At 38.5% G+C, this 11,817-nt stretch overlaps 1 protein-coding gene across 1 annotated transcript in view; it reads left to right on the top strand.

Annotated features, from left to right (window-relative positions):
* NVL (nuclear VCP-like) overlaps positions 1-11,817 on the top strand; it is a 70,622-nt gene that overhangs the window by 7,054 nt on the left and 51,751 nt on the right. Inside the window, exons 2-4 of the mRNA XM_012644037.1 lie at positions 767-840; positions 7,491-7,543; positions 7,630-7,729. Of these exons, the coding sequence (XP_012499491.1) occupies positions 767-840; positions 7,491-7,543; positions 7,630-7,729 (227 nt within the window). The remainder of the gene's footprint in view (positions 1-766; positions 841-7,490; positions 7,544-7,629; positions 7,730-11,817) is intronic.

Consider the following 11,817-nt stretch of genomic DNA (forward strand, 5'->3'; position numbering starts at 1 on the left):
CTTGGGAGGCTGAGGCAGAAGGATTGCGTGAGCCCAGGAGTTTGAGGCTGCAGTGAGCTATGATCATGCCACTGCACTCGACCCGAGGTGACAGAACAAGACCCTGTCTCAAAAAAAAAAAAAAAAATACACACACACACACAAATCTAAGGAAAATTAATATATTTGTATTTCATTCTTAAATAACCACACTTACTAGTGGGCTTTGTGTACTCATTGGGCACTGTACAATTTCTCATACCTTGGAATCAGATTGACACCATTACTCTCATTTCCTGTTCTATGTTGATTTTTCCATAATATTTGCTTTTTATCACAGCAAACTCTGAAAACCTAATTTTGCAAAAATATGACATCATCAAAAGGTGTTGAAACCGAATTGCCTCAAGCTAGTAGTTTCTGCAGTGTTTGACATGTCAAATTTCATTGTGTTCCTTCAAGTTTAAAATATCCCATGGTACCCTGGTCAGTTTACTGTTGTGTCCTGGGGTGTTTGGAAACCTAGGATAAAGTAAGCCCTCACTTACCACCTTATAGCTATTCTAGTAATTGTTATTGTGTCATAGTGATTAATAATGTTAATTAAATTTTCTGATTGTAGACTTGACAATTATTTGGTGATTTTTATTTATGTTTCTGGTATGCTTTATTGAAGAGTTTACATTGATGGATAATGTGTTTGAATAGCTCATTCTCTTGTTTATTGATTAAAATCACTGAGTTTGAAATATTGAGTGTTTTATATTTGGCAAATTTTCTGTTTTAGTACCTCACCAGTAACAGATGTGGCAAATATGTGGACATCGGAGTCTTAGCATCTGATTTACAAAGAATGTACAGGTAAAGAAATGTAATTTCCAGATCCTTGTCTTTTATTCCCCTACTGTTTTTTAATTTTTTTAAAATTATTATGGGTACATAATAGTTGTATATCTTTATAGGGTACGTGTGGTGTTCTGATACACGATGTGGATTAATCAAATCAGGGTATTGTGGTGTCCATCACTTCAGGCATTTATCATTTCTTTGTGTTAGGAACATTGCAATTTTACTTTTTTAGTTATTTTAAAGTATACCCTAACTTATTGTTGATTATAGTCACTTTGTTGTGCTTTCAAATATTTTTCCTTCCTACCATTTTATAAGTTTCCATCCTGATTAATTTTCCAATTGATAGCAATAGTTGCTGGCATTAGTTCACTAATCCGTAAGCCTGGAACTCAATTCATTTATATAAACATTGTAAAATACCTATTATATGCAATGAGCTGTCTTTACTATGGGGAACAGCTACTTCTTATCTTAGAGTACCTTATGGTCTGCTCAGGAAATAAAGATGTTACTAAATTACTTTATTTCCTGCTTCATTAGAAAATTAAAACTATCAGGCATGGTATCTTCCTCAGTTTCCTGACTCTTTCTAGAAATGTATCACTCATTCAGTCTTCTCACTGAAGAGTACATTCTTCTTTTCGGCCTCTAATCACACCTCTTCTGATACCTTGTGTCATTAATTATCCCAGCTTTGTACGTGTCAGTGTCTCTATTTTCTTTTCCTCCTTATACTGTGTATTAGTTTGCTAGGGCTGCCATAACAAGGTATACTGACTGGGTGGCTTAAATAACAAATTTATTTCCTTACAGTTTTGGAGGCTAGAAGTCTAAGATCAAGGCATCAGCAGGTTTTCTCCATGGCTTATAGGTGGCTGCCTTCTCTTTGTCTTCATGTAGTATTTTCTCTGTGTATACATGTCTGTGTCCTAATCTCCTCTTCTTATATGCACACAAGTCACATTGGAGTACAGCACACCCATGTAACCTCATTTTGCCTTAATTATTTCTAAAGGCTCTCTCTCCAAATACAGTCACATTCTGAGGTACTAGGGGTCAGACAGTTCATATTCTTCACCATATGAATTTGCGTGAGACACACTTCAGCCCATTGTGCTCTGTTCTTTGGCTCCCCAAATTTCATGTCCTTCTCACACTGAGATAAACTTTTTCCATTCCAGCAGCCCCAAAAGTCTTAACTCATTTTACCATCAACTCTAAGTCCAAACTCCTATTTAAATATCATCCTAAGTCAGGTATGGGTGAGACTCAAGATATGATTTATCCTGGGGCAAAATTCCTCTCCATTTATGAATCCGTGAAACCAGACAGCAAGTTACCTGCTTCCAAGGTATAGTCATGCACCATATAATGTTTTGGTCAATGATGGATTGATCACATATACAGTGGTGGTCCTATAAGATTATAATACCATATTTTTACTGTACTTTTCTATGCTTAGATATGTTTAAATGCACAAATACCATTGTGTTACAGTTGCCTGCAGTATTCTGTACAGTAATATGCTGTATAGGTTTGTAGGAACAATAGGCTATCCCATATTGTCTGGGTGTATAGTAGGCTATACCATCTAGGTTTGTGTACGTACACACTATGATGTTCACATGATGAAAATACCTAATGATGCATTTCTCAGAATGTGTCCCCACCGTTAAGTGATGCACAAAAGGTATAGCATAGACATTCTCATTCCCAAAGGGAGCAGCTGGAAAGAAGAAAGGGGTCGTGGGTACCAAGCAAGTCCAAAACCCAGCAGGGCAAATTTCATTAGATTTTAAGGCTTGAGAATAATCCTCTTTGGCTCAGTGTTCCATCCTGTGGGCTTACAAGGGTGGTGATCCTGCCCTCTGGAACCAGGAGGAGATGGCCCCGCCCGCCGGGCCTGTGCCTTCTGGGCACATTGTGGCTGTGGCCCGCTCTGCTGACTTCTGAGCCTCCTTCAGTTACTCTTCCCTTTCCTTGAGGAATAACTCATGTTCACAGCTTGATAGTTTTATTGGCCCTGTTCTATAGAATCCCAGAAGTCCAGCAGCCTTCCTTTTGTCCCATCTCTGTCCCTTCAGTCCAAGCTGGCAGTTTCTGTTGCTGTATAACCCAGTCTCTATTCCTGGCTTCTGCTGAGATGGCTGATTGGATCCAGAAGTCATATGCCTGTAAGCTCTTTAGTAAATTGTGGTGAAGCCACACCCCTGATGTTCTCTCCAGAATATGCTTTCATTTTTCACAATGTGGATAGGCTGAGGATTTTCCAAATCTTTAAGTTCCAGTTCCCTTTTTGTTTAACAGTTTCTTCTTTAATTTATCTGTCTCCTCTCACATTTCATTATAAGCAACAAGGAGGAACCATGCCATATTTCAACACTTTGCTTAGAAATCTCAGCTAAAAAACAAAAACAAACAAACAGGCCGGGTGTGCTGGCTCACACCTGTAATCCTAGCACTCTGGAAGGCCAAGGCGGGAGGATCGCTCAAGGTCAGAAGTTCAAGACCAGCCTGAGCAAGAGGGAGACCCTGTCTCCACTGAAAATAGAAAGAAATTAGCTGGACAACTAAAAACATATAGAAAAAATTAGCCGGGTGTGGTGGTGCATGCTTGTAGTCCCAGCTCCTCGGGAGGCTGAGGCAGGAAGATCGCTTGAGCCCAGGAGTTTGAGGTTGCTGTGAGCTAGGCTGAAGCCATGGCACTCTAGCCCGGGCAACAGAGCGAGACTCTGTCTCAAAAAAAAAAAAAAAAAACTCCACAAACAAAAAACCAAAGAAGAAACATAACCCCAAAAAAAGAAAAGAAAAAAGAAGAAATCTCAGCTAAATATCCAAATTGATCACAAGTTTTACTTGCCACAAAACAGTAAAACAATTCAGCTAGATCCTCTGCCACTCATAACAAGGACCATGTTTCTTCCAATTTCCAATGACATGCTTCTCACTTCTGTCTAAGACCTTACTAGAAGCATCTTTTTTTTTCTTTTTGAGAAAGACTCTCACTCTGTTGCCTGAGTGAGTGCCATGGCATCAGCGTAGCTCACAGCAACCTCAAACTGCTGGGCTCAGGCAATCCTCCTGCCTCAGCCTCCCAAGTAGCTGGGACTACAGGTGTGTGCCACTGCTCCCGGCTAATTTTTTCTATTTTTAGTAGAGACAGAGTCTCGCTCTTGCTCAGGCTGGTCTCAAACTCCTGACCTCAAGCGATCCTCCTGGCCCTACCTCCTAGAGTGCTAGGAGTACAGGCGTGAGCCACCGAGCTTGGCCCAGAAGCATTTATATTTAACATTCATATTTCTACCAACGTTCTATTAGTGATTATATATGTATATCTCTAAGACTATAGAAGCTTCCTCTGTAGCTCTCCTCTTTTCTTTCTGAGCCCTCACCAGAATGTCCTTCAATATCCATATTTCTAACAACAGTCTCTTCAAAGCGATCTAACATGCACCTCAAAACTCTTCTAGCTTCTGTCAGTTACCCAGTCTGAAAGCCGTTTCTACATTTTTAGATATTTGTTACAGTAGCATTACACTTCCCAGCACCAGTATCTGTATTAGGAAGGAAGAAAAAAGACAAAAGCCTTTTTTAAAAAGTGTGGGCCCCACTGTGGCTACCATTCAATATTTCTTCTCCCTCTCATCAAAATTTACTTAAAGAGTAGTCTAAGTTTGCTACTATCTTTGCCACTCACTCCACTGAAATGTGTGAGTTGCCTTTTTTTGTTAATTTTTTTTTTATCCCTGGTCGATGGTACAACCACCTACCCACTCATTCAGGTTAAACATCTACATGTTGTCTACCTCCTTCTACCTAGCCTTCCATCCCCCTGTATGTCTACATTAAGTCACCATGCCTTTCTGCTGTCCCTTAAATATTTCATGATTTCTCTTCTCTCTTTTCCCTACCCATTGCCAGCCTACTCTAGATCCTCATTATTTCTCGTTTAGGTTCCTGTTTCCGCTTCTAAAGATTCTCCCTACATCTACTCTGCCGTCCTCTCTCATCCAGGTTTTGGCAAACTATGGCCCTCAGACTAAAATCCAGCCTGCCACCTTTTTTGTATGGCTGTGAGCTAAGAATGATTTTCACATTTTTAAATGGTAGAAAAAATGTTTAAGAATATTTTATGACACATATATATTACATGAATTTCAAAATTCGTTCATAAAACTTCTTTGGAATATAGTCACACTCATTAGCTTATGTATTTTCTATGTCTACTTTCATGCTATTATACAAAGATAGAGTTGACTAGTGACATCAGGGACAATACAGCCTATAAAGCCTAAGTATTTATTAATACTATCTGGCCCTTTTACGGAAAAGGTGTGTGGACCCTTGCTTTAATTAGTTGGTTCTCAAATCCAACAATGCTCAGGCCTGATGAGACAGTAGAAGACATAATGTCAGTGAGAAGATTGACTCAACTTATGGGATAAGTGTGAATATGAGAGCTACAGGTACAGACTACTATAGGTATGTTCTGTTGGCATCTCAGATACCACAACACAATATTATCAGTGATTTCAATGAGAAACAAAAAAGACAGTGAAATCTCTCATTTTATGAAATAATTGTAGTCCTAAAAAATTCAGTGTTTTAAAACCATGCAAAACGTGTTTACATATGCCTACAGCAGATGGGTTCTAGCTTAGGTAACAAAGAACAGGTCTTTCACCTACATGAATGTCTGGTAGGCATTTGAAAGTCATGAGGAAGGGACAGTTTTTCTTTAGGTGAAATTGTTCTGCACATAGAATATCCAGCAACTATAGTTCTCACCTAGTGAATCTCCATAATGCTCCCCAGTCATTGTGATGACATAAAAAGGCCCCTCAAATTTTCAAAATGCCCCCTAGGGGTGTTACTGTCTTCATTGAAAACCACTCTTCTAACTCATCTTTGCCAAAGCCAACTAAGTGATCTCTTCAAAGTGCATATTTGACGTTATTATCTCTCTGTTTTATAACCTTTAATGCCCACACTTGCCTTTTATATACCAGTGATTTTTCAGCTGCTTTCCAATATGAATACCTCTGCAGTGTGGCTTAAAGGCCTCATGATCTGGTTCCTCCTTATTGCCTTGCCTTGTACTACTTGTGCCAGTAACACTTAATAGCACTTAGTAATCACACACACACACACACACACACACACACACACACACACCTTGTTGTTTCTTTTTTTACTTAGCTCATGTTGTCACCTCTTCCTTGGAATCCCCTTCCCCTTTCTCCTCTCTACCAAAAACACACAAAAGTCTCTTTATAAACATACAGTTACATCCATATTCTTTTGTCTGTGCTGTATACACACACACACACACACACACACACACACACACACGCTCACACACATATATATACATCAAATGCATGTACATACACCCCATAGCTCCCATGGCTTCTCTCTTTTATTGCACTTAACTATAATTTGTGTTTGTGTCTGTCTCCCACACTAGGCAGAGTTCCGGCAGTGCCTAATAGTATCTCTTACTCATTTTCGGGTTCCTAGCTCATGGACAATTCTCATTCAGTGTAGTTGATTGAACAGAAAGAATTGAGTGAATGAGTGACTGAATGAATAAAAGACTATTAGTTCCCAGACAGCACAGTTATTAACATCTCTACTATAAAAGTGAAATGCTGTAAGAGAAGACAAGATTAATTCTGTTTTGGGAATGGTGAGAGGGACTGATGGAAAGGTTAGTTGAGGAAGCAGTTCTTGTGCTACCTGGAAGACTTGATAGCACAGTGGTTTTGGAGAGAGCATTTGAAGCAGTCATTTGTAACATGGTCTTGTGCCCTCACTTTGTCATCAGGTTTTCCTAAAGTATTAATATTTTTATTTTCTTTCCTTTTTATTCTTTCTCTTTCTTTCACTAGATAATTTACATTGTTCTGAAATTAGACACACCCACTCTGAATAATTTGCAAATTAAAATTTGCTGAACCAGCAGGGGACACGCCCACAAGCTTGATTGTGGGTTTTTTAAAAGTTACATCTCAAAGGGATTAGAGCCAGTAATACTAATTTCAATATGGAGAGGGTTTTTTTCTTTTGTCTTTGTTATTCAGATCACACCAAGATTTGAGTCTGATAGACAGGTTTATAAATGGGTACCAGAAATACATCCTTGGATCTTCATTTAAAGGCAAGATAGGCGGGGCATGGTGGCTCACACCTGTAATCCCAGCACTTTGGGAGGCCAAAGCAAGAGGATCGCCAGAGGAGTTCCAGACCGGCCTGGGCAACATAGAGAAACCCCTGTCTCTACAAAAAAATTAAAAATTAGCTGTGGTGACATGTGCCTGTAGTCCCAGCTACTTGGGAGGCTGAGACAGGAGAATTACTTGAGCCCAGGAGTTTGAGGCTGCCATGAGCTATGATCAGGCCACTGCACTCCAGCCTGGGAAACAGAGCACAGACTCTGTCTCTTTGAAAAAAAAAAAAAAGTTGTTTGAAAATAGGTTTATGGCCAGTGTGAATACAGTGACATAATTAAATATTCATGCAAATTTATTTGATCCTTTTAGATTGAGCTTAATGGAGAAATATTGGTGGAGACCACAGTAGTAAGCTTATTCTTTTTTTTTTTCTTTTCCCAAAACTCTAGTAGTGTTATGTATTGAACTTCTTGTTACATTTTTCAGTATAGACTATGGTCGAAGAAAAAGAAATGCTTTTCGGATTCAAGTAGAAAAAGGTGAGTCTTTCAGTATTAGTGCTAAATTATCAATAAAGCTACAGAAAGAATTATTTTAGCTCATGGCATTTTTCTTTTTATTTCAGTATTTAGCATCATAAGTAGTGAGAAAGAATTTAAGAATCTAACAGAATTAGAAGATGAATATTTGGCTAAAAGAGCAAGACAAGGTGAAGAGGATAATGAGTAAGCATTACAAAATGGAGCTTTTTCCTAACACATGAACCTAATCATGTTACATTCCTACTTGTAAAACTTTCAGTGGCTCTTCATTCTCAAGGTGACCCTGCATAATACTTACCTGACTTTTTGCAGACCTTTACTTTAGCCATACTAAATGCTCATTATTCCCCCAAAGAGGTCAGATTCTTTCTTTGGATGTGCCTTTGTATGGGTGGTTTTCTGTAGCTGGAGTATTCATTTCCCGTTCACAAACTCTCACTCAGCCTTCAAGAGTCAGGTTGAAATGTTACTGCCTTTGTTGTGCCTTCCTAGACTCCGTTTTCAGTGTTTCTTTAGCTTCTAGTTACAGATATTTATTATAATCCTTATCATATCATATGGCATGGAAATTATTTACTTGTTTGCGTTACCTGGAGAAGTGTCTCATTATCTTTGTTTTTTTCTGCCCTAATACAACCTGGGTACATAAAAACGTGCCAATTAATTTTGTTGTTTATGAAATATTGTCTGGGTTCTGTGGCTCATGCCTGTTATCCTAGTACTTTGGGAGGCCGACATGGGAAGATTGTTTGAGGCCAGGAGCTCAAGATCAGCCTGGGCAACATGGTGAGACCCCTGTCTCTACTAAAAATTTAAAAATGAGCCGAGCATGGTGGCACATGCCTGTAGTCTTACCTACTTGAGAGGCTGAGGCAGGAGGATCGCTTGAGCCCAGGAGTTTGAGGTTGCAGTGTGGTGTGATGATGCCACTGCACTCTACCCAGGGCAATAGAGCAAGACCCTGTCTCCAAAAAAAAAAAATTGAAGGCTTTTCAATAACTTTAATCATGTGTAATTGACATATAATAAGCTGTACATTTTTAAAGTGTAAAATTTGTCAAGTTTTGACTTGATGTGTATACTTAAAACCATCACCATTAGCAAGATACTGAATGTTTCCATCAATACCAAAAGTCTTCTTGTTCTCCTTTACAGTTCATTTCTCCCTCCACCCCCATTTCCAACCAACCGTTTGTTTGCTTTCTGTCATTGTATGTTAGATTGCATTTTCTAAAATTTTATATGAATAGAATCTTACATACTTTTAAGATCTGGGTTCTTTCACTTAGCATAATAATTTTGAGATTTATCAATGTTGCATGTATCAATAGTTTATTGCTTTTTATTGGTGAATATGTGTGAATGTGCTGCAACTTTCTTATCCATTTATCTCTTGGTAGACAGTTGGGTTGTTTCCAGTTTGGGGCTATTACAAATAAAGCTGCTGTGAACGTTTATGTCCACATCTTTGTGTGGACGGTGTTTTCATTTTCCTTGCAAATACGTAGGAGTGTAATAGCTGGGATATGTGTTAGATGCATATTTAACTTTATAAGAAACTGCCAGAATGTTTTTCAAAGTGTTTGTACCGTTTTACTTTTACATTAGCAGTTTATGAGAATTCCACTTTTTCTGTATATTGACATGTGATATAGTCAGTCTTTAATTTTAGGTAGTCTTCAACTGTATGTTAGCTGCAGGGTTTTTTTGTAGATGCCCTTTATCAGATTGAAGAACTTTCCTAATATTCCTAGTTTGCCGAGAGTTTTTCTTTTTTTTCATTCTTTTTCCTTGTGCTGTAAGCTGAGAGTTTTTATCATGAATAGGTATTATATTTGTCAAATACTTTTCTGCATCTGTTGAAAAATCTTATGCCTTTTCCTCTTTATTATTTGGTAATTACATTGATTTAAAGTGTTAAGTGAGTCTTTCATTCCTGAGATAAATATTACTTGGTCTTGCTTTTTTTCTTTTTTGTTTCATTGAGTTTCTGCCCCAAGGATGGTCCATTTTATATATTGTTGGATTCAGTTTGCTAACCTTTTTCTACTGATGTTTGCATCTGTGTTCATATTGGTCTGAATTTTTTTGTTCCTTTTTGCAATATCTTTGTCAGGTTTTGGTATTAGGGTTCTATCAGCCTCATAATATTAGTTGGAAAGTATTCTTTTATTCTCTATTTTATGAAAAAGAATTATGAAACTTCTTTTTTGAATATTTGTTAGAATTTACTCAGAATTCATCTAGGCCTAGAGTCTTCTTTTTACAAAGGAATTTGATAAATTTTAATTTTGCTAGATACATGGCTCTTCCTTATGTTTTTTTCTTATGTCAATATTGATAAACTGTATTTGTAAAAAAATTTGTCCATTTTATCTAAGGTACGGAATTTGTTGGTATAATGCTTTTTTACAGTATTCTCTCTTGTTATCCTTTTAATGTCTGTAGCAGAAGTCCGCAATCTTTTTGGCACCAGGGACGGGTTTCATGGAAGCCGATTTTTCCACGGGGCCTGGGGATGGTTTCAGGCTGATTGAAGCACATTACATTTATTGTGTAGTCAAACCTCTCTGCTAATGATAATCTGTATTTGCAGCCAGTCCTCAGTGTCTCAGCTCCACCTCAGACCATCAGGCAGTAGATTCTCATAAGGAGCACAAAACCTAGATCCCTCGCATGTGCAGTTTACAGAAAGATGCCTCTCCTATGAGAATCTAATGTCGCTGTTGATCTGACAGGAGGCGGAGCTTATGCGGTGATGTGAGGATGGGGAGTGGCTGTAAATACAGATTTTCACTCCCCTCCCCTCACCTCCCCTTCCCCTTTCTTTCCCTTCCTCCCTCCCTTTCTTTCTTTTCTTTCCTTTCTTTCTTCTCTTAACAGAAATTTGGCAGGGCGCGGTGGCTCACGCCTGTAATCCTAGCACTCTGGGAGGCCCAGATGGGCGGATCCTTTCAGCTCAGTAGTTGGAGACCAGCCTGAGCAAGAGCGAGACCCCGTCTCTACTAAAAATAGAGAGAAATTAGCTGGACAACTAAAAATAGAAAAAATTAGCCGGGCATGGTGGCGCATGCTTGTAGTCCCAGCTACTCAGGAGGCTGAGGCAGGAGGATCCCTTGAGCCCAGGAGTTTGAGGTTGCTGTGAGCTGGGCTGACGCCACAGCACTCTAGCCCGGGCAACAAGGAGACTCTGTCTCAAAAAAACAACAACAGAAATTTATTTTCTCATAGTTCTGGGGGCTGGAAGTCCAAGATCAATGTGTCATTAGGTTTGGTTTCTTTTGAGGCCTTTCTCCTTGGCTCACAAATGGCCGCCGCCTTGATATGTCCTTACATACTCTTTCCTCTGCACATATTATTGGTATCTCCCCTTTTTATTCTTTATAGCTGAATCTTTTTCAGTTCAGTTCATAATAACTTTCTTAACCAATTTCATATTCATGAATATTTGGTGTTTTTGCACTATTGCATAATAAACCACCCTTTAGGGCATATATCTTTGTATACATCTCATTGTCTTTTTATGTTAAATTCCTAAGGTGGGATTTCTGGGGTCAAATCATATTTTTCAGATTTCTGGTACATTCGGAGTTACCTTCCAAGAAAGACTGCCTCAGTTTATACTCACAAAAACTTTGTATAAAGGGTGTATTTCTCTGTACTCTTGCAATCCTAGTTACACTGTTATTTAATCTTTGTCAGTTTTATAGGCAAAATATTGACATTTTTTTCTCTCCACCATCTTGTATTTTTAAACGGGAAATACTGACATATTTTTATTTCTAAGTTTTTGATAATTACTGAGGTTAGATTTTTTTCAGCTACTTCGTATTTCCTTTGTGAATTACTTAAGGGTTTTTTCTATTTCATTTCAGAAGTATTTGGATTTTCTGTATTAATAATTATGAGAGCTCTTAGATAAAAAATACCTCTTTTCATAAGTATTGCAACTGCTTTTCCCATTTTGCCATTTGCCTTTTACTTTTGTTTATAGTGTCTTTTTTTTTTTTTTGAAACCAAGTCTTGCTCTGTTGCCCAGGTTAGAGTGCCATGGCGTCAGCCTAGCTCACGGCAACCTCAAACTCCTGGGCTCAAGCGATCCTTCTGCCTCAGCCTCCCGAGTAGCTGGGACTACAGGAATGCGCCACCATGCCCGGCTAATTCTTATATACATATTTTTAGTTGTCCAGATCATTTCTTGCTATTTTTTAGTAGAGACGGAGTCTCACTCTTGCTCAGGCTGGTCTCGAGCTCCTGACCTTGAGCGATCC

The sequence above is a fragment of the Propithecus coquereli genome, unplaced genomic scaffold, assembly GCF_000956105.1.
Source record: "Propithecus coquereli isolate 6110/MARCELLA unplaced genomic scaffold, Pcoq_1.0 Scaffold205, whole genome shotgun sequence".
Lineage (NCBI taxonomy): Eukaryota > Metazoa > Chordata > Mammalia > Primates > Indriidae > Propithecus > Propithecus coquereli.